The 25358-nt window shown below is 33.3% G+C and overlaps 2 protein-coding genes across 4 annotated transcripts; both read right to left on the bottom strand.

Moving 5' to 3' along the window:
* Window positions 1-2554: 2554 nt before the first annotated feature.
* LOC102592414 (dof zinc finger protein DOF1.5) lies at window positions 2555-3649 on the bottom strand. Its single transcript, XM_006362353.2, has one exon. It carries the CDS (start codon window positions 3375-3377, stop codon window positions 2880-2882), a length of 498 nt encoding a protein of 165 aa, XP_006362415.1. The 5' UTR covers window positions 3378-3649; the 3' UTR covers window positions 2555-2879.
* A 7774-nt stretch (window positions 3650-11423) lies between these two features.
* On the bottom strand, window positions 11424-24829 carry LOC102591859 (protein SCAR1). Of its 3 annotated transcripts, none has more exons than XM_006362351.2 (9): window positions 24369-24829; window positions 21524-21687; window positions 21142-21265; window positions 20927-21059; window positions 15898-15965; window positions 12712-15742; window positions 12482-12586; window positions 11918-12025; window positions 11424-11756 (listed from the first exon to the last, which is right to left on the bottom strand). In XM_006362351.2, exons 1-9 carry the CDS (start codon window positions 24521-24523, stop codon window positions 11712-11714), a joined length of 3933 nt encoding a protein of 1310 aa, XP_006362413.1. In that variant the 5' UTR covers window positions 24524-24829; the 3' UTR covers window positions 11424-11711. The 3 variants fall into 3 exon arrangements, with proteins under 3 accessions (XP_006362413.1, XP_006362414.1, XP_015158454.1); XM_006362352.2 differs by having other exon boundaries at window positions 12482-12583; XM_015302968.1 differs by lacking the exon at window positions 24369-24829 and having other exon boundaries at window positions 21142-21276; window positions 21524-21613.
* Window positions 24830-25358: the final 529 nt, after the last annotated feature.

Genomic DNA, 25358 nt, shown 5'->3' with positions numbered 1-25358 from the left:
TCATATAAATAGATACATGAAATTAATACTAGATACATATAACAAATACATTAAATAAATCTAGATACTTCTATGATACATATGGATGTACATGTATGATGCTCATGTATCTAAGTGTTTAGTTGATTGGATACATCATATATTTATATTTGATAATAGATACATCAAATTAATGGATTCATTATTTTAAGAGTGATAAAATGAAATTAATCAAATTAAATGACTAATATATAAATGTTTTTTTTAATCTTTTATTAATAATATTAATAAATTTATTATTTTAAAAAATAATAAAATTAAATTAATTAAACATACCTTGATTTCCGCCTTACATTAAGGGATTTTGATTAATTTAAATTTTCAAAAATAATTGTCCATGTATTCTGAAAATCCTTAATTACTTCTATAATTAAGGAAATCAGTTACAACCAATTAATTTAAACAAATAAAATACGTATCTCAGCTGTAAATTTTGACAGATACATGGATCTCACGGATTTCAACTCGTGTATCCTGCATGAAATATGGTAGAGGAAGTAATATTTGAAACTATTGGGAGTCTTAGTAATTAGGACCCTAAACTAGTGAGATTTATGTAGTTTGCCCAATTATAATATGATGCTTCTGATTAATTTCATATATAGATATCCTGAATTATCAATACATGTACTGAAACGTCGAAGTTTGCACTTCTTTTGAAAATTTAAACTATAGGATATTCATTACAATTATTGTATATTATTATTGATTGATTATCTATCTCAGAACCATCTCATCACATATAGGATTACTTCATTTTCAATATGTTAAGCACATGAAAATATCCTGTAGATAGAATAAAGTGAGATCTGAATTTAGGAACATGTTGAATTGTTGATTTTATTATTTAAATGTTCAGGTTATTAGAAAGTTGATTCAATTATTAATATTTTTTTTAGTTTTAGTTTAGTTTTGTAAGGGTACCTTCTTTTTTCTCTTTTTTCCCACATTTTTCTGCTAAAACTGTATTTTGTGTGAATAAAACCCACCATCAAGTGGCATCTAATTCTGATTCTATTCACACAAAAGAAATACTTTAAGGTTGAAATAACTAAATATGCTCTAGAAGGCATTAATTTTAGACCAAAAAAAAAAACAAGAATGAGGTGTATAGAGGGGCTTTATTGGAATTTCAGTATTTCTTTATTCTACAACTATACATGTGCAGTTATTTCGTTTTCTTCCTAAATTATAAAAATCCTCTTTTGGATTTCCGTTGGAAGATTATTCCCCTAAATATAATAAATAATCAAAGCTATCATCATAGAATTTCAAATTTTGCTGATAATTTTTCAAAGAGTTTCATGAAACTTTACAATAATAGTTATTTTTTTATAAAAAATATGATCGAAAAATATTTGATAGACGCTATTTCATCGTAAGCACCTACGAGGTCTAGGCCCCTCAAACCTTCAAGAGAGAATATATAGGTAAGAAATTTGAAATAATGCATATTTTGGAAGTTGGGAATAATTCTTTAACACTCATGTCACTTTTGGATCGGAAACAATTCCACCACTATTCTTAAAAAAAAAATCATGAACAAGAAAGAAGAAATATTCCCTCTGGTTTAAAATTCCTTATTCGTCTTTAGCACTTTTTAGAATCAATTATATCAAAATTGTTATCAACATGTTTTAGAACAATTTCTTGGTATCTTAAAATGGAAAAAAAATCCACCGTACACTAAATTATATTTTTCTGTGCTTGTTATATACAAATTTTGCAATAATTTCTTGTTCAACTATTAAGTGTAATCACATAAGTAGGATATGGATCACCCTCGAAGTTGATTCACCATTCTTTTGTTTTTCCACACGCCAACATCTAACTTGTCCACGTATCACGTCTATTTTAAATACTCCATAATCTATATATAGTTATGGCCTCAAATGTATACTATTAGAACTACGCAACACACCTGCTATCATATGAAGTACCATGATTTTCAATCACTTCACTGATCACTAGACTGCATTATTATCGGGCACTTGTCCTCAATTATAAGTCAGTTTTAGGGCTCAGAATTTGTTTTCACATCTACATATCATTTCTTATACGTTAGTCTTCACGTAGAGGTATACTTACATATACATATATATTTAGCCAAATATAATTAGCATATATCCAATTAATTAACAATAATGCAACTATATATTCTCTTATTAATAATGTATACATTCGAGGTATCTTTTCACGTAGGTGCATATGATATACATTTGATATATATATATATATTTGTATAAAATACTCAATTTCACCACAATTTATACAGTAAATTGCGAAATATTTGACATTATTCTTTTCTATACAATACTCATAAACTTTCAAGAATTCAAACTTTCTTTGACGTGATCAATGTATCTTTATCCAACTATTTTTTTTTTCTGATTATGACCAATAAGCCAGTTAATTAATACCCTATTTTTACAATTCAAATATATTACTCCATATAAAATGAAATGAAGAGATTTATAATAAAGTCCCCCAAAAATAAGAGACATGCAATTATTGGACCAATATGATAATAACAAGTGTATGTCGGACCTTTTATGATGGGTTGTGTGGCATGCTATCTTGTCCCTCAACTCGTGATCAACATGATTGATTAAGATATAAATCAGTGCAACTTTCAATAATACTAGTACTATATTTCTTAATTAAGAACGTAGTACTAATTAAGACAACTTTGTTTAACTAATTAAAGACAGCTTGTATATACAATCAAGGAAGTAAAGTCAGCCTGCAAATGTTTTTTTTTTTTTTTTTTTTTTTAACAATTTACTAATTCCACGTACATAGAATATAATTTATATAATCACTAGACGACAAAGAGGGAATCAATAAGATTGGCTATCGGAGGTGCTCCTCCTCCTCTTAGCTGCCGGAAAAAGATGCCATTGATCTTCATGAGCCACCACTCCATCAAAGTCAAGCTGATTAGCCACATCAAAGAAATTACAACCGTCTGATAATCCGGCCAAGTCGCCATGTGGGCCCGGCCCGCATGGTGGCTTGGCTTTGCGACGGCCGGCTCCTACGGGCACGTTCCGTAGGGCTCCGCCGGCCGTCCAGTATCTCTGACAACCTTTGCAGAAGTGTCTAGGTTGGTTAACATTGTAGTTGTTGAAGTAACAAAATTTGGTTTCCATGCTTTTGCATCTAGGACAAGGGATGATCTTGTCTGGCCTTTTTTCTTGATCATTATCATTATCATCATCATCAACAACTTTGTTTGTTGGTTGATGAGTAGTTTTGGCTTGTTTTTCTTGAATTTGTATTGTTGCACCAAACAATTTGATGCCTTGAGAGATGGGACTTTCTTGAACTTGAGCCATATTTTCTTGATGCCTTTGGTGGGGGTAGAGGCAAGTGAATGTTTGTATATGTTTGATGTAGAGAGGAATTAACTTATAAGGCCAAAGGAGTTGATTTATATATATATATATAGGTAGAGATGTGTATATGTATGTGTACTTTAAAAGGGAAAAAAGTGTAAAGTGAGTTGTAGAGGTTGGAGGTGGGGGTGGAGGGGCTAGATAGGGGAGGAAAAAAGTTCATAGATGATGGAGTGGGAGAAAAGAGATCTACTTGAAGAATATAAAAGTATAGAAGAAAAAGGAGAGAGAAAAAGGGCAAGTCTTTTTTTCTTTGGTAATGGAAAAAAGAGGGCAAGTCAAGAAAGAAAAAGTTCATGGTTGAAACTTTATACTGCCAGTGTTACTCCTCTCATTATAAATTTACTGTTTTGGATAAAGTTAAAAAATATACTATATTATATTGTTAGAAAATTTAAATAAAAAGTTCCAAAAAAAGAGTCATCATCATATATAAGCCTGATTAAAACGAAAAGCATATATAGAAATAAAATGGGAATTTTTAGAGGTCAGTGTATTATGATTTCCCAAGCTTAGTGTATGATTTTTTGTCCAATGACTTTATGGAACTCTTTATCTAAAAAAGGTCACTTTATGTAAAGCTGCAACTCTTTAAATGAAATGTGTATTTTAATCCTTTTTTTTTAATAATGGTATATTTTATGTATTTAACAAAAGTTTTATTCAAATATTTGTATGTTATTTTTATTAACATTTGTTTTACAGAAATGAATATGACACGTTCAAAACCAGAAGACTAATCAAGTATTTTGATATGTTATACATATTTTTAATTTGAAATCTTAATATAGATAAAAAAAATTATATAATTAAATTAAAACACATCAAATAAAATGGATATGGTATACTTTTTTCGTCTCAATTTATGTGACATATTTCGGATTTCATAATTCAAATAAGTTACTCCCTCTGTCCCAATTTATATGACTTACTTTCCTTTTTAGTCAGTCCCAAAAAGAATGACACATTTCTATTTTAAGTAACAATTTGCCTATAAAATGTCTTTTTTACCCTTAATGAAATGATTTACAACCACACAAATTTCTATCATTCATTTTGGACCACAAGTTTTAAAAGTCTTTCCATTTTTCTTAAAGTTTGTGCCAAATCAAAGTACATCATATAAAATGGGACGGAGGGAGTATTTTTTATCGTAATTTTTTTATATATCTTTTAAATATTTTGGATTGCCAATTATTGTGACTTATATTACTTTTTAAGTAGTTTACAAATATTTAAATTTCATTTCAAAAAAATTCAAGATTTCATGTGAATATTTCCGATCAAACTTAAATTGTTTGACTCTCGAAAAATGAAAGGCTGTCATATAAATTAAGACAAAGTAAATAGTATTTAATAAAAAACTAACTTTTAATTAAAAAATGAAAAAAGTAAAATAATTGTTTTTTCAAGTATATGAATAGGTTAGTAACCATATACGTGTGATAGATATAATTAGGGGAGCAAAAAGTGCAAAAAGGAATAAAGTAAGGTGTAAATTTCCAGTAAAAGAATAAAAGGAAAAAGGGAGCCGCCATGAGCAACAAACAAGGTTCTTTTTTTCTTTTTATTCTTTATTCTATCATATGAGTATATATATGAGGTTGTGGGGTGGGTGGGTGGGGAGGCTAAAAAAGTTGATGCTGAACTTTTTGTCCACATCATTATTCCACGTCATCTTTTTGTGTTGAAAGTCTCCATGAAGTGGGACCTACACCAGGTAGGTTGCTTATATTTTTCAATTTCAAAAAAAGTGGGAGTTATTATATAAAAGATAAGGCCATAAGGGGGTGAATTAAAAGAAAGAGATAAAGCTAAAAAAAAAAAAGGAGGTCTTTTCTAATGTTTAGTTTAATATCAAATCTGGATTAGCTTTTGCCTATAAAGTATTTTCTTTTATTTAATCAAGATTGAGATTATGCTGACACATCATGTTCATGCCATTTAATCCTTAAGGGTGAAGCTCCAATATTTTTTTCCCTTCTTCCACTCAATCCATCCATCAGCGTGGATCTTTTTTATACAGCGTTCCACTATTTATATTGTATAAAGAGCAGTGGTAAAATCTGTTTACACTATTTATTTATAATATTTCATTAGATATGTTATTATTGTTGTTATTCCACTATTTACACCAAACTAAATAATTTAAATTCTATTGTTAAAAATTTGAATAAATAGTACATATTAATTAATTAGACACACCTTCGTCCAAAATTCCAATCCTTACACTCTCCTAAGTTAAGTCCTAAGTACGCTTATTTTAAAATTTTAAAAAAGTAATTTCTCTAGGAAGATAACTTGTGGATATCATTAAAATTATGATTTACTAATTAGGCTATGCTTAAATAAGATCAAAATCGATGATAATGTTATATGGTGTCAGCGAGGTTGGATACATTTAGGTGGCATTTGAAAGGAAAATCCGTGAAAAAGTTTTTGACCAATTTTTATCTTTTTTTCAAAATTTGAAGTTGTTTTGTTTGATAGACAAAAAAAATCATCAGCCATACTAAAACTTTATAATATGCCTACCTTAATTGGTGCAATTTCTTGATGGAATCAAAAAAAAAAAATTCTAATCTTAATCAGCCATATATATATATATATGGAAAAATCCTTTTGACCAGAATGATATTTTACCTTTTAAAATATTTTTACCCTTTTAACTAAAGTATACAGTAGGGGTGCGCATCAGTCGGTTCAATTCGATTTTATGTGTTATTGGTCGGGTTATGGGTTTTCGGTTTGTAAATACGTCAAACCGATAACCAAACCAATAACATATTTCTTATTGGTTTTTGGTTAATCGGTTTATGATACTTAACGGTTCAGTTTTCGGTTTAACCAATAAGAAAATACTCATATATATTAATATACACGATAAGAAAATTTTCATATAAACCTTATGATTTTTCCAGCATTTGGCATGAAAATAATTATCATAAAAGTAACAATCATTTTTCTTGCAAGTTTAGACACTAGACACATTCAAAGGAAAAAGTGTGAAAGTAACAATCGTTTTTCAGCAAGTCTAGGCAATTGGCACATTCAAGTTAGAAGTGTGCTTGCAATTATAGAATGAAACAATAATTAGGGTTTTAAGTAATACTGAGATTAAAGTAATAGGGTTTGTAAAATGTTATATAATTAGGGTTTACTGGTATAGGGATAAAATAGTAAATTTAGTATAAAGTCTTATTGAGTTATCGGTTTAACCACTAACAAAATCATAAAACCGGAAATCGAATCAATAACCCAATAAAAAAATTTGCGAAACCATTTAAAAAATGTTAGCCCAATAAACCAATAGTAATTTTTTCGATTTGATTTATTGGTTAAATCGGTTTTTGCACCCCTACCTGTTTGAGTACTTTCAGTTCTTTTTAAGTCCCTCATCATTCATTCAACAGTCTTTTCTTCTTTAGACCAAGGAAAGAAAAGAAGTTATTAGACATGATTGCATATAATGTAATGCACACCACACATCTTTATCTCTTTATAATTAGTACCAACATTTAACAATGATGATGATGTCTAATGGCGGAGCTATAAATTTTGTTAAGAGGTGTCAAAAAATATAAAATAGATAACACGACAATCAACATATAATATATTTATATAAAATTTAAATTTTAATCAAACTAAACAGTATAATTTTTTTTTAAAAAAAGTCATTTCCTAAGCATAAGATGTCTCCTCCACTTATTGATACTGAGTAAAAAAAAACCCTCCATAGATAACATCAACGTCATAAAATCCTATTAACTTTGTATACAGGGAAAAGAAGCGGAAGAATTATCTTCCGTTGAAGGTAATGACACATGTCATGACTTTATTGGTGCATGGTTTATAAACATATTTAATGGTCAGGTATAAAAGTAATGTATTTTTGAAGGAGGGGCGTATTACAATTTACAGAAATATTTCGCTACAAAATTACTTTTTCTATTCACTTTACTTATTTACAATTGAGCTTAATACGTACCTATTTACATATTTTATTATAATATTCATATACTTTTAATGAACTTAAAAAGGTAAATAAAAAAATGAAAAGGAAAAGGAAAAAAAAAAGGGTTTTCCCCCTAAAATAACGGAAAAATCATTGACTTAAACTTAAAATGAAGGGGAACAGAGAAGTCATAAAAAGAGATAAGAACTGAAAGATATTTTTGGAGAAACCAAAAAAGGGGATAATTTTATACTTTAAACTTTAAAGTTGGATGCTTGTTATGGTAAATAAATGCTATTCCTTTTGGCTTTTTTTTCTTTAATCAAAGTCTTTGCTTTTCAAGCATCTATTAATATTTTCTATTTCTTTTTTCTAATTACTTTTATTATGTCATCTTTTTTCAAAATCAATCAGAATTTTTAGTAAATGTGTTGCTGTCTGAGTAGCTTTCAGTTCATAAAAATTACTAATAAAATTAAAAAGTAGAGAGAGTACCTTTTAAATTTTCAAGATTATGGTGTTACCTTTAATAAAGGTATATAGTCTTTTCTTTGAGCAAAACAGGCTATTACTACAGAGCTTCTTCATTTCCAACACAAAACTTTTTATTTTATTTTATTCTATATATTAAAATGACAAGCATTGAAGTCCTTTACATGGAAAAGATGTATCCACTTTTTCTTTTTGCTTACTTTTATAACTTATGCTTAAAAAAAATTTCAAAAGTTTGTTGAATATATATGTAGAATATTCAATCTTATGGTAATTGTAATTAGTTCTTCACATTTAATTTCCACTTAGTTGCCCTTATAGTTACCACTATAAATAGCAATATAATCCATAACTAGTTGTAAGTTACCTAAAAAGAATTGAATTTAAAGTGATTTAAAACTTCAAAAAGATCAAGTTTAATGGGAGAAATCTATAGTTTTAGCTTGTTTCGTAGAGTCTAGCCTCATCGTGGTAATATAAGCTTTAATTAATGAAGATTTTCGTCCAAAATTTCAACAAAATAATATAATAAAAGATAGTCTTTCCCTTAACAATCACATCGATCTTCTATCTCAATCCAAGTAGCAGAATTAACAAATATTATATTGAAAGGCAAAATCAATCAATATTTGAGTAGGGTTTTTATCAAAGTGTTACTAATGATGATGGTTATTATTATAAGTAGAATAATGTTATAAATAAGTAAAATATAATGTGAAAAATTGATTAAAAAAAACTTGATTATCTCCGTGAAATGTTATCACAAAAAATGATTATTATAAAAAGTTCGGATTGTACCTAAATTTTGAAAATGAAAAAAAAAGAAAAAGTTGAGCTAATAAAAAGCATATAATTAGGGGTGTGTTGGAAAGGCTAAATTGCATGTTGGTGCTGTTGTGGATGATAACCAAGTTGCTTAAACTAATCAAGGGAAGAAACCCTTTCTTTCTTTTCTTTTATTTAATAATTAATTCATATCTTCTTCTGTAATTAATGTTATTTTCCTCCAATTAAAGACCAAGTTGAAGACTAATTGGGAAATACATCATCACAATTAAAAAATATAATTAACATAATAACTGTTGATATTGTAGAAGATAAAAGTAATCTACTCTAGATACATGCATCTTTTTCAAAAGATATTGTTTTGTTTTTAGGTCGAAATTAATTAATTATTCTTGACGAATTTATTAATTATTATCAGGATATTAGCCAAGACACATGGCTTTTTTTTGGAAAGAAACAGATAAGGTTTAATGGGGTACGTTTTTTTATAGCACTAAAATTTCTTTGTCCTATTGTTTGGTCTCTTACTTGTTACGGAAACTTCTTTTGTTCTTGTTAATTTGGTACTCACTCAGGTTCATTTTAATGGGCGGCATTTATGATAAAAATAGATATTTTATTTTATGTATCTATTTTAGTAAATTGTTACTTTATCTACTCTTTTTTATTTATTATATTTTGCTTTACGAAAATCAATTTAATTATTTTTTGGAGTTAAATTGAATTTGAATAATATAATATTTAAAATTTAGATGTTCGGAAACTATATGAAAAAATACTATAAGTTATAATTCTTCTCACGTTAATATGATAAGAAAATTACATCTTTAACTATTGTTGAAAGTTTATATTGTTTGACTCTCAAGAAGTAAAATGTGATAAGGAAAAAAGAACAGAGAGAGTACTATTTATTTTTTTTGTTGCATATTTCCTTGATATAAAATAACAACAATCAAATTAAAAATTTCAAAGTATAATTATTAAGATTAATTTAATAAAATACACTTCTATTTTAAAGCTTTTTCAAAGAGTATGCCAGGTCAAACTATTTTTTTTTATTTTTTTTATCAAACTAATTAACTTATTAATATTATATTTATAAAGCTAGAGGGAGTGGAGGAATTCGATGATCATAACTCCAAATGAGTGAGTATAATTTTTAATTGAGAAGTGGTAAATGCCTATTGCAATTTGCATGTAGTAGCTCATTTAATTTAATAAGATTCTTTCAAAGTACTCGATTAGTTTATTTAATTGATTGTCAAATTATTTTATTGAATAATACTCATTCTAAAAATAATAAAAGATAAAATTCATAATTCAAATAAAGTTTTAGGACGTTACTGATCAAATTATTTATTTATTTATTCTTTTTAATCCCTTTTCAGGAAAGTTGCTCTTATATATCATGAGCCTGCAAATTCAAAATTGATAACATAAAAGCTTAATTACTTACTAGGTTAGTGATAAATTATTTATATTATTATTATAAGTTGTCCACCCCGAGCATATTTAAAAAAAAAAAAAAACAGCGCGAAAAGAGGGACAAGTTTGAGGTTTAATATTTTGTGGCGTTACCTTCAAGGCCAGTAGTTGCAAAAGATTCTAAAGTTGTAAAAAACAAATTAATTAAGTAGCAGAAAACAAGGAACACCTCAACAGATTTTAGAAACAAGCAAAAGAAGGTGTTTTTCTTAAGCAACTTCAGTTCATTTCTGGGTAAGAGTTGGGACCTGTCCAAAAGTCAATTCTACCTAGTAATTCCACAGCTGTATTTCTTGATTAATGATTATGAACAACTTGCTTTTAAAGATTGTATAGGTCCAAAAACTCATGCCACTAATTAATTAGTACTATTTCCGTCTTTTACTTTTACTTGTCCAAATTTAGAATTTGAACCCTCTTCAAAAATAATGATTGACATGAGTATTTTATCACAATATCCATCTTTGATTTTATCAAAAAATAATTTATTTTCACGATACAATATCTATATAAGAAAGGGCCGAAATCTCAACTATTACATCGCCCCTCTAAAATTTGCCCTCAAGCATACTATATGTAATTGTGTAGAGGTAGATGCTCTCCTGTTTTAGTAGAGGAACTATTAGCACAGAATATTTTTAATCCAAGTTGCCATGGTTCCTGGAGTTTGACCCTAATTTTCAGTGAAGAAGTCAATCAAAACCCAAGCTATAACCATATATAAGAAGAAAAAAACCTTTTCCCCATGACACGGTCAGAAACTTTTTGAGTCGTGAACAGCCGGCTAATAAGCTACAAAATAAATTTCAGAAAATAAGTATATAATTACACAGGTAATTAATTCAATCCCAGGGTTAAATAAGATATTCCACGCAATGTAATTTTATACTAGTCACTTCCCATTGTTTAGAGATATTTGTTCTACTATTTATGTTACAACTATTACTTCAATTGAGTATTACTTTGGATGTCTCAATGTATTACTACTATTATTTTTAGCTTGTTTATATATTTAGAGAAACATCTCAATTTTAATACTTTTAAGATTCCACTTTGTGCAACTGCTAATGTTTTTAGATTCCATATCTATGATGGGTCTGCCATGGAAGCAACTTCAGCAGAAAATCTGAACCATTCATTATTTCAAGGAACATGTAATAAATCTATCATGCCATCCCATTACGAGAATCTCAATGATTTACTAAGGAGTCAAAGAGCACATAATATATAGTATAACAATTGTTAGGACTCCAAGAACGTGCGGTCGGAGCTGTGAAATAATACTAGATAGATGTTGAAAGCATCAAAGAGAGGTGGCTTATGCATAAATTCATGCCTTGAAAATGTTGCTGGGTCATACTAGAGTTTAGAGCACAATGTTTACAGAAACAGGTTGAAAGCTACCTAAGGTGAAAAGCTAATCGAGATACAAAAAAGGGGACCTAAAAATACTTACAGATAACAACTAATTATTTACACACACTCACCTAACTCCAGAGGCAAAATTATACACGCTTGGGTTTGATAGACTAATGTCATCATTCTTGAAAAATATTTCAAGTGTCACTCCAGTTATCTTCTCCATCATCACTTCCAACTGCCTGAGTACAACAAGTTGAAAATAACAAGTCAATGAAAAAGGAATAAGTTGGACAGTTTAGCTGTGTTGGTAGTTTGTGCTTCATTATTCTTGGAGTAACCAGGAAGGTGAGGATTCGGGGTTGTACAAGGGAGAGAAGAATGCAGGTTAAAATGTTGATACCTGACGGATTGCATTGGCTTTCTCCAAAATTGCATTGACCTTGACGTTTGCTGGAGGCACTGTAGTTCCAGTTGGTTTTGCTGGAGCAGTTCGTCTAAGATTGAACGACTGAATCACACAACAAAAAAGGAAAGTAGATAATGAGAATTCGTAAAATGACATGAAATTGGTAATTATTATTAGATGCTTCATCATCCTCAAATATGAAGATCATAACTTCAACCCCTACTCACGTTTCAAAGAAGAGTGAAAGACAATTACCTACAGAAGGTGGGTCACATTCATGAGAAAGAAAATTAGAGGGTAGTTCAAGGAAACATGAGGCTTAAAGAAGCTAGTGAACCCATTGAGGTAGCAGGCTAAAACTAGCTTAGCTATCCAATTCAAAAAGAGCAGCTAGCTGATTTTCCAAAGCAGATATAAATTCATGAAATATTCAGGGAATCCACTCAGGCTTAAAGAAGATTAACAGATAAAGATGGTAAACAAATCTGCACTAGTCAATATCAAAACCAGACTGCAGACAAATATTCAATCACCAATAGAACAATAATGACCACTCACTTTTGCTCTAATCTGGTGCAGGAAGTCTTCCTTTTCATTGTTTCCTCTGCCATTTTCAGCATGATCTGCAAATTGCTGCCCAGTTGTGTCTATTGAGTGTGGCTGCTGCATGTGTAAATGTGTCATTGTCACCTCCTACTTAATCAAGTGGTATATGAAAGAAGAAAGAGAACCTTCAAAACAAAATTTCTGTTCCTTTTGATATTTTGTAGTGAGGTTAAGAAGAATACCTTGCTTTTCAATGTAAAAGCAGCTTCAATAACTTGGTTTTGCTTGAATGGGGGAGGCTTAGGTTGATGGGAAATGGTAGATCCAGGCTCCTTTTGATCAAACACATGATGGTTTTCAGAGAAAAGATGTAGATCATCTTGTTCGTCATCTAAATGTGATTGCATATTCTGCCACTGCATTGAAGGAAGAGGTGGAGGAGGTGGTGTAGATTCCTTACCAGACAATGGCTCTAGAAAATCTCTTGCAGACACAGTATTACCTACTCCATGCTTGAATGAGGAATGCTGGGTATCCAGAACTGGAAGATCAAATAAATTATCCAACTGAGAATCCTCCAGAGAGTATTCTGCAAAAGGAACATGGTGTCTACTGCAGGTGTGCAAATTCTGATGAGCTGTTCGGCCATTCTCGAAAGATGTTGAAGTTGACTCAGTTAATGATATTCTATGCAAAGCATTGTATACTTCTTGGTCCTTTAAATTAGGAGAGTTACCAGATTCCCACTGTTCAGAGTTTGACTCAGACTGATGGCTAAGATAATCATCTGATAGGTCGGGAGATGATCTGGAAAATGTGTCATCATCCGAGTCTGAACCAACTTCTTGCAGAGGAATAGAAGACTCTGGTACTAGCTGAAATGAAGGAAACATATCATTATTGCTTTCATGGATATTACTCCTATCAGGAAATCTGAGTTTCAATTTCGTAGTCTCAATGCTGTCTATTGGCTGGAATGAGATTTTCATATGTCCAAGTGGGGGTGATGAAGGAGGTGATGTGAAGGGGGATCCTCTTCCTGGGAAGTCTTTGATTGTTCTACCCACACATTGTTGGTAGTCATTTATAGGCTCATTGCTTCCAGTGTTTAAAGAACTGGCTGAATCCGTCTTATCATTCCAACCAAGTGAGAGTTTCCCATGGAACCCATTTGTAAGCAATCTATTACCTAGTTCAAGAATACGTGATGAATTCTTTCCGTTCTCTTGACCAGCTGAAATAGGGGATTCTGGACTCACTGGTCCCATTGTCCTAGATGTCATACCAGATCCATTTAAAGAACTGTGTAGGGGCTTATCAGTGCAGTTTTGCTGGTATAAATTACTTGACTTGTCAAGTTTGACATCTAAATCTTTGGCTGAAAATCTTGATGATATGTTCTTAATAGAAAAGGCAACTCCTTGATCAGAATTTTGGCAATCAGCTTTCTCTCTTGATGTATTCTGTACATCATCTTGTTTCCCTGCATGTTTTTCACTGCTGGGAACAGGATCTTGCCTTGAAGCAATGACTTCCTCATTTTGATTAGATTCATAAACTTGACCAACACTATTTATTACACCATCTGGTGGCTTTGAGGGCTCAAGCCCGAGCAAACCACCATTTGTCCAGAATTTGACTTTAGGAGTGCCAAGAAGTTGGGGTGGAGGTTTTTCAGAGTCGGAAGGACCACAATGGATCTTGTTGACCACTGGCAATGCTGAGCCAGGATTCCTAGGGTTAGAGGTGATATGATTGCTAACAAGTGGTTCCTCTTGTGATGCTTCCAGAATATTGGATTTTTTACTTGAAGGGACACCTATAGAACTGTCTGGTTTTAAAGTAATTCCAGCAATCTGCGGAGACGATAAAATCTCACCAAACCCTGAAGAGATATTCTCTGGAATTTCCTTACATTTTACTTTGTCAGAGGAAGAGAAATCTCCAGGATCAGAGTCAGCAGATACCAAGTTGGTCTTACCACCAAAACCACAGTTCTCAGGGGAATTTCTGGCCGCAGCCTCGGGTATAGGAGTAGACAAATTCCGATCAGAAAGTTCTGCTCTATTTACATGGGTTCCATTCAAGGATGATTCAGTCTTCAAACTAGACTCCAGCTCCATTGCTCGTTTTCTTTGGCAATCCAAATCAGTTTCAGACTCTGACTCAATGGTGTTAAGTGCATCCATAAAACTGTCAGTTTCACTTTCAATGTCATCAAACTGGCTTTCATAAGAAATTGACCTTTGTATAATTTCAGCCTCAGGCTCAGAACTTTGCTGTTGAATATTTTCAGAAGTTGCTAAATCTAATACCTGTGTATCTAGGACTAGATTTTCTTGAAGTGTCTCCAAACTCTCATCAAAATCATACTTCTGAATACTCAGGTCCAACTGTTCATTCTTAACACTGCTACTTGAGAAAGGTGAACTAAGAACCACTTGCCCTTGTGGAAAATTGTTACTCTCTTCATCAGATATGACCCAAAGCTTTTCATCGGGAGAAGCATCTTCTATGGAAGCACTTGGATTCATCTGCAACGGAGAGTAGAAGATTTCTTTAGACTCTACTTCTGCAGTTCTCATCTTACCACTCAAAGCAACAGACAATAAGTTGCGGCCAATTTGGTCCTCTGTTGAACTATTTCCCATATCACTGTACTCATCATCGCCTTTTCGATCAAGGGAAGCATAATCAGGCAAATCATCATGATGAATCTGGGATGGAGAAGAGAAGGATTCTCTAGACTGTTGTTTCTCACGTCCTGTTTTATCATTCCAAGTAACAGAAGATGTGCAATGATCAGCTTGCTCTTCGGATACAATATTACCAATGTCATCATAAACAACTTCACATCTTTCCTCAGGAAAAGCATGATCAAGCATATTGTTAAGATGAAGCTGTGAAGTTGAATCAATGGATCCTTTAGACTCTTGCGTGTCAGGTTGCATCTTCAAGTTCCAAGAAACAGACGTTGAAACAAGGTCAGTTAGCTCTTGTGAAAAATCATTGTCAATATCATTGAAAGCATGATCACTCTTTTCTTCGAGAAAAGAATAATCAAAGGACTGATTGTGCTGCATTTTTATTGGAGACGAGACAGTCTCAGATTTTCCATCTTCAGGTTGAATAGAGAAACTTGGCTGTGAAACATAGTCCGTCAGACCCGACCCATGTCTCGAATCTATGTCAGATTTGAGGGTCGTATCATATGTGGAGAAACTCTGAACCCAGGAAGGACGCCTATCGAGATTTCTATAAGCAAATTGCATTCTGCAAAAATCACAAAGTTATCTTTCAGAAAATTCCGATCTGTAAAAGCTACAAATATACTCCCCCCTACCCCCTTCCTATCATACATGAATTCTCTAAAGTCACCACTTTTTCTCCATTTTTTCTGTCCACAAGAGAAGACAAGTAATGCATACCTACTACCATAATTGGGCATAGACGCACTACGAGAGACTTCTCCATTCCTCCTCCATGATCCTTTCTTCTGTTCAATGTTGACACATATTTGTGTTAGAAAATTTATTGAAATTACCACCAAATATAAACAAGCTTGCAATAGCTCAGATTTTTGTTTAACATTCATGAGCACTTGTTGGAAAACACCAATGGAGCTAAATCCTTTTTTGGGCTTATTATAAGAAGCACTACAGAAAATAAATTATAATATTTCAGGGCCGAAGTAACACCCCGCTAAACAAAAGACCATCGTCTCTCAGTGCAAATAAGCTCTGATCCTTTTCAATTTTTACTAATGGAAGGATGACTCATAAGAAGCCCATCCCCCTTGCATCTTTTGCTCAATCTGCATCTGTAGTATCACCTTTCATTTCCGTTCTTTGTTAGGAGTATGGTTATGGAATTTTTTTTAAGATTAATGCAATTATAAACAGACAGTACTAACTTGAGCTTCTAGTAAATCCTTGATGTTCACTGTGCAAAGTTAGATTTCATCAATGTCAAGCACTGGTATGCTCAGGGGTTGTGTCTCCTTCCCCGGCCTCCCCTCCTCAACTTTTTTTTTAATGCCAAACACCTTAACAACTCCCCCATGAGCAACCCCAAAACAAGAAAAATAAAGGAAAAAAGGACAACCCTGTATTGATATATTGGCAGTGGATACCTAACATTTGGTATGAACTAATACAACTATTTAGTTTTGGACTCTTGCTTGGTTTCTATTTATGCCCTCCCTCCCGTTCAAGGATAGTAATTAATAAAAGAGATATTAGCTTTCCACACAAAGAAAGTTCTTCAAACCCAAAAACTAAACAGACAACGCGGAAAAAAGATGAAAGAAAGGACAATGTCGTGGTCCATACCTTACCTAGGCCCTGCGCATAGTGGGAGCTTAGTGCACCGGACTCCCCTATTTCTTTGTTCCAATTGACAGTGTAAGTTAAATATTAGTTAAATTTAGTTTACTTAGATGACAATGCTATGTCCAAAAGAGAATTTAATATGAACTACCACTAGAATATAATTTCATTAAATTTGTGCAAAAATATATTGTTGATATGTTTCTTTGCTCTATTAAATGTATCCACCAGTGAGGAATCAGTGTTTAGTTTCATTGAATTATTTTCTTGAAAAGAACTTTAATAATAAAAGATCAGGTTGCAATTTTTCTTTGTTGAAAAGACAGTTCCATAGTGATATTATTAACATGCTGGTCTCTTATTTATTTTTAATCTGCTAAATTTGTGTGATAGTTTTCAATCAAAGCTAATTTCATTCAATTTTCAATAATTTTATCTCATTTTTAGACTTCTTTTGTCTATGTATATAAACTAATACAAATTTATACTCCTAAATCTATATATTTGACATAAATGATCTTCTCCCTATGAATCAAATTTCTAGCTATCCCTGCTAATTATATGGTTCTAACCTATCCCATACAGCATACTTCTGGCTCTACCTAGATGCAAGGCACATTTTGGAGAGGCTTTCATTGATGTGTGTGATACTAGTATTTTTCTATTTAAGATGTAGTTCTTCAACTTTATAATATCCTTTATGTCCTGTGAATATATACGAAGATACTGCTCATAATGTGTGGTGACTTCAATGTCACTAGATATCCGTCAGAGAGAACAAATTGTCACAGACTAACCGGTGCTATGTCAGAATTCTCATCCTTCATTGAAGAACTGGAGATGGTTGATCCTCCTTTATGTGGAGGCTCTTTCACCTGGAGAAAGGGAGAGAATAATATTTGTGCTTCTAGAATTGACAGATTTCTATATTGTGCAGAGTGGGGAGAGAATTTTACACAGATAATTCAAAGTAGTCTCCCCAAAATTGCTTCAGATCATAATCCCTATTGTGTTGTCCTGTGGAGATGAAGGGTGGAAAAAGTCTTATTTTAAATTTGAAACATGGTGGTTAGAGGTGGAGGGTTTCAAAGAGAAGGTGAAAGATTGGTGGGAGTCATTTAGTGTCACTGGCAGACCAGGCTATAATTTGGCTGAAAAGTTAAAAATGTTGAAAGTAAAGCTTAAGGAGTGGAGCAAAAATAATAAGGGGAACTGAAAACAAAGGAAGGAAGATATTCTCAATCAAATTTCTAATTGGGAAACAATTCAGGAACAAAGGCCCCTCACAGATGATGAACTGCTGCAAAAGACACATCTGGGAATGGAATTTGAAGATGTGGCAAGGAAGGAAGAATTAGCTTGGAAGCAAAGATCAAGAATCCAATGGCTAAAACAAGGTGACAAGAACACACGATTTTTCCACAGAATTGCAACTTCTCATAAAAGATTCAACTATATAGACCAATTGGAAGTGGATGGAGCTGTTACTAAGGATCAAGCTGTGATCAAAGAGGCCGTGCATAATTTCTATAAAAACCTATACAAGGAGGCAGAACAATGGAGACCTGAGTTGAGACTGCAGGAGGCTACAATGATCACTGAAGAAGAAAAAGTATGGCTGCAGAGACCTTTTGAGGAAGAAGAGATGAGGGTATGTTTGAACTTATGTGCAAAGGAGAAAGCCCCGGGTCCTGATGGATATCCGATGGTATTCTTCCAGACTTTTTGGGCCCTGTTGAAGGAAGACATCACCAATACAATTCAATTTTTTCATTCTAATCAGATTTTTGAGAAGAGCTTTAATGCAACTTTTATTGCTTTAATCCCAAAGAAACCTGGAGCATCAGAGTTGAAGGATTTTAGGCCAATCAGCCTGGTGGGGGGAGTCTACAAGATCATTGCTAGATTGTTGGTTGAAAGGCTAAAACAGGTGGTGTTTATTTCAAAAAAAAAAAGGCTAAAAAAGGTGGTGTCGAAATTGATCAACAAACATCAAATGGCTTTTGTAAAGGGGAGGCAAATCACGGATGCAACACTCATTGCTAGTGAATGCATTGACTCAAGAATGAAAGGAGGAGCCCCTGGTCTAATGTGCAAATTGGATATTCAGAAAGCCTATGACCGCGTGAATTGGTCTTTCCTTCTGAATACTCTCAGACAAATGGGATTTGGCAGCAAATGGATAAAGTGGATTGAGGTGTGTATAAAAACAGTCAAGTTTTCTGTCCTTGTGAATGGGAACCCGTGGGCTTTTTCGAATCAGAAAGAGGGCTGAGACAGGGTGATCCACTTTCCCCTTTCTTATTCATTTTGGCAATGAAAGGCTTTGATAGTATGATGAGGATTGCAACACAAAACAGATGGATTAGAGGCTTTCAGGTCGGAGATAGAGTGGGGGAAGAAAAAGAAGTGTGTCATCTGCTCTATGCGGATGATACTATCATCTTTTGTGAACCTACAGCAGAACAGATTAGCTACATCAGAGTGATTTTGGTTTTGTTTGAAGCAGTTTCAGGGTTGAAAGTAAACTGGGGAAAAAGTAGTCTCTTTCCGGTAAATGAGGTCCCTCAGATCCAGCAACTAGCAAATATATTGGGATGCAAAGTGGAGCATTTGCCTACCATATACCTGGGCATGCCCCTGGGTAGCAAACACAAAACAATGGAGATATGGAATGGTATTCTGGTGAAAACGGAGAAGAAACTTGCTAGATGGAAGGCGCAATACCTATCCCTAGGGGGTAGATTGATCCTCATAAACTCTGTTCTGGACTCTTTACCAACCTATGTGATGTCCTTGTTTCCAATCCAAGCAAAGGTGGTGAAAAAACGAGACAAGCTTAGAAGGAACTTCCTATGGAAAAGCAATAAGGAGGGAAAGGGTTATAACTTAGTCAACTGGAAGAATGTTCTTCTTAGCAAGAAGAGGGGTTAGGGATCAGAAATTTGAGGCTGCAAAATGAAAGCCTTTTGATGAAATGGCTATGGAGATACACTGAGGAAGATGCAGCTCTCTGGAAGGAGGTTATAGTAGCAAAATATGGAGAACTAAATCTCTGGTGTACAAAAATCACCTCTAAACCATATGGGGTGGGGGTATGGAGGACAATCAGGAACCTATGGCCACAAATGGAAGGAAATGTGTATATTAAGGTGGGTAATGGAAACAAAAGTAAATTTTGGAAAGATGGTTGGATAGACCAAACCTCTCTTAGAGAACTTTTTCCAGATTTATTTCTAATCTGTGAGAACCCTGATGCTAGAGTGAGTGATTATTGGAAAGAAAAGGGATGGGACATATCTTTAAGAAGACTACTTAATGACTGGGAGGTGGAGAGGGTGGCAGTGCTACTGGAAAAACTAGCTGGAATGATTATAACTACAACAGCAACAGACAAGATCCTGTGGAAACATAGCAAGGATGGAGTCTTCTCAGTCAGCAATGCCTACAAAAGAGGACTAATGGGGATGACAGGGGCCCCAAAATATAATTGGAACTACTTTTGGAAGAGTGACATTCCTACAAAAGTAAAGTGTTTCACCTGGTTAGTGATAAAGAGAGCATGTTTAACAGAAGAAGTTCTACAAAAGAAAGGCAGACAACTGGTTCCTAGGTGTTTTTTGTGCAACTTGACAGGGGAAACAAATAACCATCTCTTCCTGCATTGTAAGTAATGCAAGTTTACTGCTCAAATTTGGAACTTGTTTCTCAACATCACAAGCATGAACTGGACAATGCCAGAACATACATCAGATCTGTTGAGCTGCTAGATTAGGAGGGGAGGCAGTAAGAGTCAAAAGAGATGGTGGAAGCTAATACCATCAGTCTGGAAAGAAAGAAATGGAAGATGTTTTGAAGATAGATCCAATTCCATCCACAAAGTTAAATGGAATTGTATAGTATCTCTAATTTTTTGGTGTAAACAGCTTTGTATAGATGATATAGACCAGATTATAGATTTGATAGGAAATCTGTAATTATCCCTTTCTGGAGGTAGCCAGCATACCCTTAATGCTGAAGAATTCAGCCTTACCAGTTTCAAAAAAAAAAGATACTGCTCATAAAAATCCCAAGTCAATCTACACTAGTTAAGCTGTGGCAGGTAATTTCAGAATAATTTGTGAGATACCTTAATCTTCCGACCCTTCTTTTCTTTTAGGACTTTGGCAATATATTCTTCATCTGATCCAACTGATGCTCTCTTAAAGAAAGTTGGATCTGAATACCTTTTCAAGCAAGATCCAGGTCCACCAGGGTCAAATCTGAAGAGACAAGTAAAAGTTTCACGAGTGTAACAGTGCAATCAGGATATACAAATATAGCTATAAAGGTGAGTTCACATACTTGTCAAGCAAATGCAAGCGTGGCGGACCATGACATTCTTCATACGAATCCATGATAAATCTTGGCAAGTCATTGTATATAAAATGATTTTGTTCACTACGGATACGGGCATGCCAATTGGATCCTGCATACCAACTGCTTCCATAAAAAAATAAAAACTCGAACGGGAAAAGAAGCCATTTCTGCGGAAATAGATATTCCAAATACACCAAAATTGAAGTATTTCCTACAACCAAAACTTCCTTTGTGGAACTATTTGGAACATCATTTGAATCATAGACAGATATATCTGAGTGAGATAAATAAAACCAAATTTCCCCCATTCCCACTATCTTCTATCATCGGTAGAAGGAATCCAGTAATTGAGATTAAAAAGTCATACCAGCTGTATAAGCAAAGTGTAAATGACTCCGTTGTGCCAATACTGATTTCTCAAGTGGAGGAAGTGCAGCTTCAATTTTTTGCACCCGAGCAACCAACTTATTGCTTCTTGAGGATGTAACCATCACTTGCTCTTGTAAGCCATGAAACACTTCCGCTGCAAATCTACAAGTACAAAACTAATATTAATTACTATGTTCTAAGCATTCAAAAGTTACTTTTCCAATCCTTAATTGGACATCAAACTGAGAGTAAACTTACATGTATCTCATTCCAACAAATGAAGTCCAAAAATTACTATAGAGCAATAGATAATAGTATGTACCCCCAATCTTCTAAGGACCTTGTGTTGATCTTAAAGGATAAGACAAAATGATAACACTTTTGAGACTTCGCCTGTTTAGCCAAGCTGCAAAATCTGCTTATTTTGAATAGTGTTTTTATTTTGTCAAAAGTAGTTTTTTGAAAAAGTGATTTTGAAGAGTAGCAGTTTGTGTTTGGCTAATCAATTTGGTAAGCACTTTTGCCAATATTAGAGCACTAATTTGTGCTTGGCCAAGGCTGCAGGAGTGTTTCTGGGAAAAAGTTACTTTTTTCCAGCTTCTGCTACTATTCGAAGCATTTATTTTTACCTAAAACCTAGGCCAAACACTCCCAATTCTCTAATATAAACACTTTTGGCTTCTCAGAAGCTTGGTCAAACATATTAGTATTGGCTGTTTGAAATACCCCCTGCAACTTATATATCAATATCAACCCCAGCTCCAAATAACAGATGGCTAATTCAGAGCACTTAAGTTATCTGCAGTAAAAGATATACTAGAACTAAAACTCAGAAAACAACCCAAAAGCAACAAAAGAATTCTGCCCAACAGAAATCAAATGCATAGTTAAGCACAATTCATTACTTCTTCCTCCAAAAGGCAAGGAGCCATTAACCTCTGATAAGAAGGTAAGACCACCACATTGAACTCCTCTTCTTTTTCTAATATATGGAATAGAATGGAGTGTCTATACCAGCTTGCATGCACCTCAATGTTATCACAGGTACTTGCATCTTTACACCAATACAGGTACATGTATCACATGTATCAGGTAACTTTACCTGTCAAGGCTTAGGCAGATGGAAACAAATCACCTTAATTTTTTGCCTCTGCTAGAATTCAAACCTTGATCTCTCATGGTCTTCATTAAAACTTCATTGATCGGTAAGCTATATCCTGGGGATGGGGGGTCACATTAAACTACATTTTAGCAATGCTGGCCCAGCATTTACCATTTCTTAGATGCATTATAACTACTCTGTATAATCTGTATGAGCTATAACAATTAAGGACTTTCTGCTGAGTTTTTGTTGGTCATACTAGTCATCACTACCATACTGAAATCAACCATATCTTCCAATTAGCCTAAATAGCTTGTTTCTAGCAGACTAGCATGCACTTCACAGGAAAAGAAAAAGAAAGATTCTTCACTAATAACAAATTTAAAGGTGCCAATTCCTTAAACCCAATATATTAATGTTGAATGCTAGAACCACCATATTGTACAAGATGACTGCCACAAGCCTTGGTCAAGTTTACAACCGAATGTACATGTGAAGAACCACCACTCAAGTAATCAAGACAACAATTGCAATGCAGTCACATGTTAAGATTATCAATAGCTAAACTTCCTCTGATCATGTTTACCAAGTGCCTCATCATAAATGTTGCAAATGTAAGCAGAATAACATTAAACTTCCCAAATACAAACATTTTTTCCTTACAGCATGATGGCCATAGAGTAAGATTATATTGAACGCACTATACAGATACCCCTTTCGTCTAAATATTTTTTCACTTCACAATTCTCTAGAGTCAATATGACAAAACCTTTTACCACAAATTTCCTTGGTAAATCTCTATTTGCTATCTTCGAATGAAAAGTTTATCCTTTTCTCATTTTCCCCAAAATCCAGTCAACTTGACTTAGGTAGATCCGAAGTAACCAAATTGAACAGAAAAAGGAGTTACCTTCTTCTTTTTTTTCTTATTTATAAGACATCATCTTTTTTCTCCTAATTTAAATGACATTTTTCCATTTGAAATAACCAGAAGTGTTTGACATCACTAATATAGTTTCAAAAATCCAAATCAAACAACAACAACTACACCTCATTCTCAAGTTAGAAGTGGACTATATGAATCCCGACTTCTTCATTTCACGTCATCATCGTACTAAATAAAATAAAGTGAAAAATAATTTCAAATATATATAATAAATAATAATAACCATAATATTAGAAGTTCTCTAACAAGTCTAAAACCTATTCTCAACTAGTATAGCATGACATATATGAATCTTTTTCTTTCATTGTTCCCTATCATTTGTCAAGTCTGCATTGATACCAAGGAAAATTTAAACCACATTAGCATTTTCTTCCACTACTTATATATAATCTACCAGTCAAATTAACATACTTGTGTCATGAAAAGTGGAGCTGAGGAACAACTTATTTTGCATGCACTAAGACTAGGGAAATAATTATGAAAGAATGAAAACAAGAAGAAAGAAAGATGCTGATAACAACGAGTAAAATTCAGATAATTCCTTCTCATCGAAAAAAAGTGTAACTTTACTAAGCTATAAACTTAATTCGAAATATAGCCAATTTCAGCAATACTTCCGTTTAGTCAGTACAAAAAAAGTTAAATTTTTCCAGAAATTACTTCAGCTTCACCACGGAAAAATCAAAGATGAAACTTTTTTCGGAAAACGTTCACTAAGATTGAACTTTAAAGCTGGCAAAGAGCAGAAAATGAACAAATGTGTTTTAAAAACTTCTGAAAAATTAAAAAACGTACTCAGCGAGATCGCCGAGCTGACGCAAGATCCCGACGAGTCCAGCGACTGCAACTCCGTCAAGCACCGCCTTTGGATCCTCCTTCTCGGAGTCTCGATACAATTCCGGCGTTCCCAATCCGTACACATTCCTCACCGCAGTTCTCACCAACGGCATCGTTCCGTTTCACCTCTCCCTCTCTCTCTCTCTACTTTGCCTACTAGTATTCTTTTATTGAATGTGAGAGAATTAATAAATATAGGAGAAATAAATGATGGAATGATGAGAGAGAAAGTAAAGAGGGGTAGTTGAAGGAGTGGAGCAGCTTAACTACTGGTTAGATAGAGAGAGTGATGTATAGAGATAGAAAATTTGTATATCTAGAGAGAGAAAACGATGGGTCTACTAGTTTTCAGCTTAGAGAGAGTGAAAATGGTGAATTCGTCCAAAGAGAAACGACATTGCCAACTCTGCAAGCCATTCTTCCTGGGTGGGTGGTATCATTACAGATTGAACCACAGTAGAAAGACTGTCTTGCCCTTTATGACTAATAAAATTGCATTTTACCCTCCTTAAGTTCAAGTACACGTTTTTTGAATTTGATATTTCACCTTGTAATTTATTTAAAGGGGTAATTACGACCCCCAATTTTAATTTGAAGGGGTAAATTGGAATTTTGCATTATGGTTATACATTTTTAGTGTCCGGAATTGGTGGGGAAGAGCAGACGGAAATGACAATGTTGCCCTTCATGTATTTTTTATTTGAATAGTGGGGGTTCCCATGAGCGTTTGTTTATTCCGCCGTGTATGGTAGGTCACGGCACGGCGCCATTATATATTGAATAAGAAATATAGAGTACTTTTGTTTTTCTAAGTGCTAATAATAGAAAAGAAAAAAAAAAACTGATTCTCTATTTTCTTGAAGGACAATAAACGTCAAACACTCACATATTGTGTGAAGTAATCTCTTTAATATATATCACAAATTTGTCATTCGTGATTATTTTGCA

This window comes from Solanum tuberosum, unplaced genomic scaffold (genome assembly GCF_000226075.1).
Source record: "Solanum tuberosum cultivar DM 1-3 516 R44 unplaced genomic scaffold, SolTub_3.0 scf00386, whole genome shotgun sequence".
Lineage (NCBI taxonomy): Eukaryota > Viridiplantae > Streptophyta > Magnoliopsida > Solanales > Solanaceae > Solanum > Solanum tuberosum.
This window is presented reverse-complemented; position numbering and strand designations above follow the sequence as displayed.

What these genes read in the sequence shown, in the direction of transcription:
- LOC102591859 (XM_006362351.2), bottom strand. Translation starts at nt 24,523, where the DNA reads ATGCCGTTGGTGAGAACTGCGGTGAGGAATGTGTACGGATTGGGAACG. An exon ending in CAGCTCGGCGATCTCGCTGA is followed by an intron (nt 21,688 to 24,368) that starts GTACGTTTTTTA and finishes TTGTACTTGTAG; the next exon opens with ATTTGCAGCGGAAGTGTTTC. An exon ending in ACACTTTGCTTATACAGCTG is followed by an intron (nt 21,266 to 21,523) that starts GTATGACTTTTT and finishes GTTGGTATGCAG; the next exon opens with GATCCAATTGGCATGCCCGT.
- LOC102592414 (XM_006362353.2), bottom strand. Translation starts at nt 3,377, where the DNA reads ATGGCTCAAGTTCAAGAAAGTCCCATCTCTCAAGGCATCAAATTGTTT.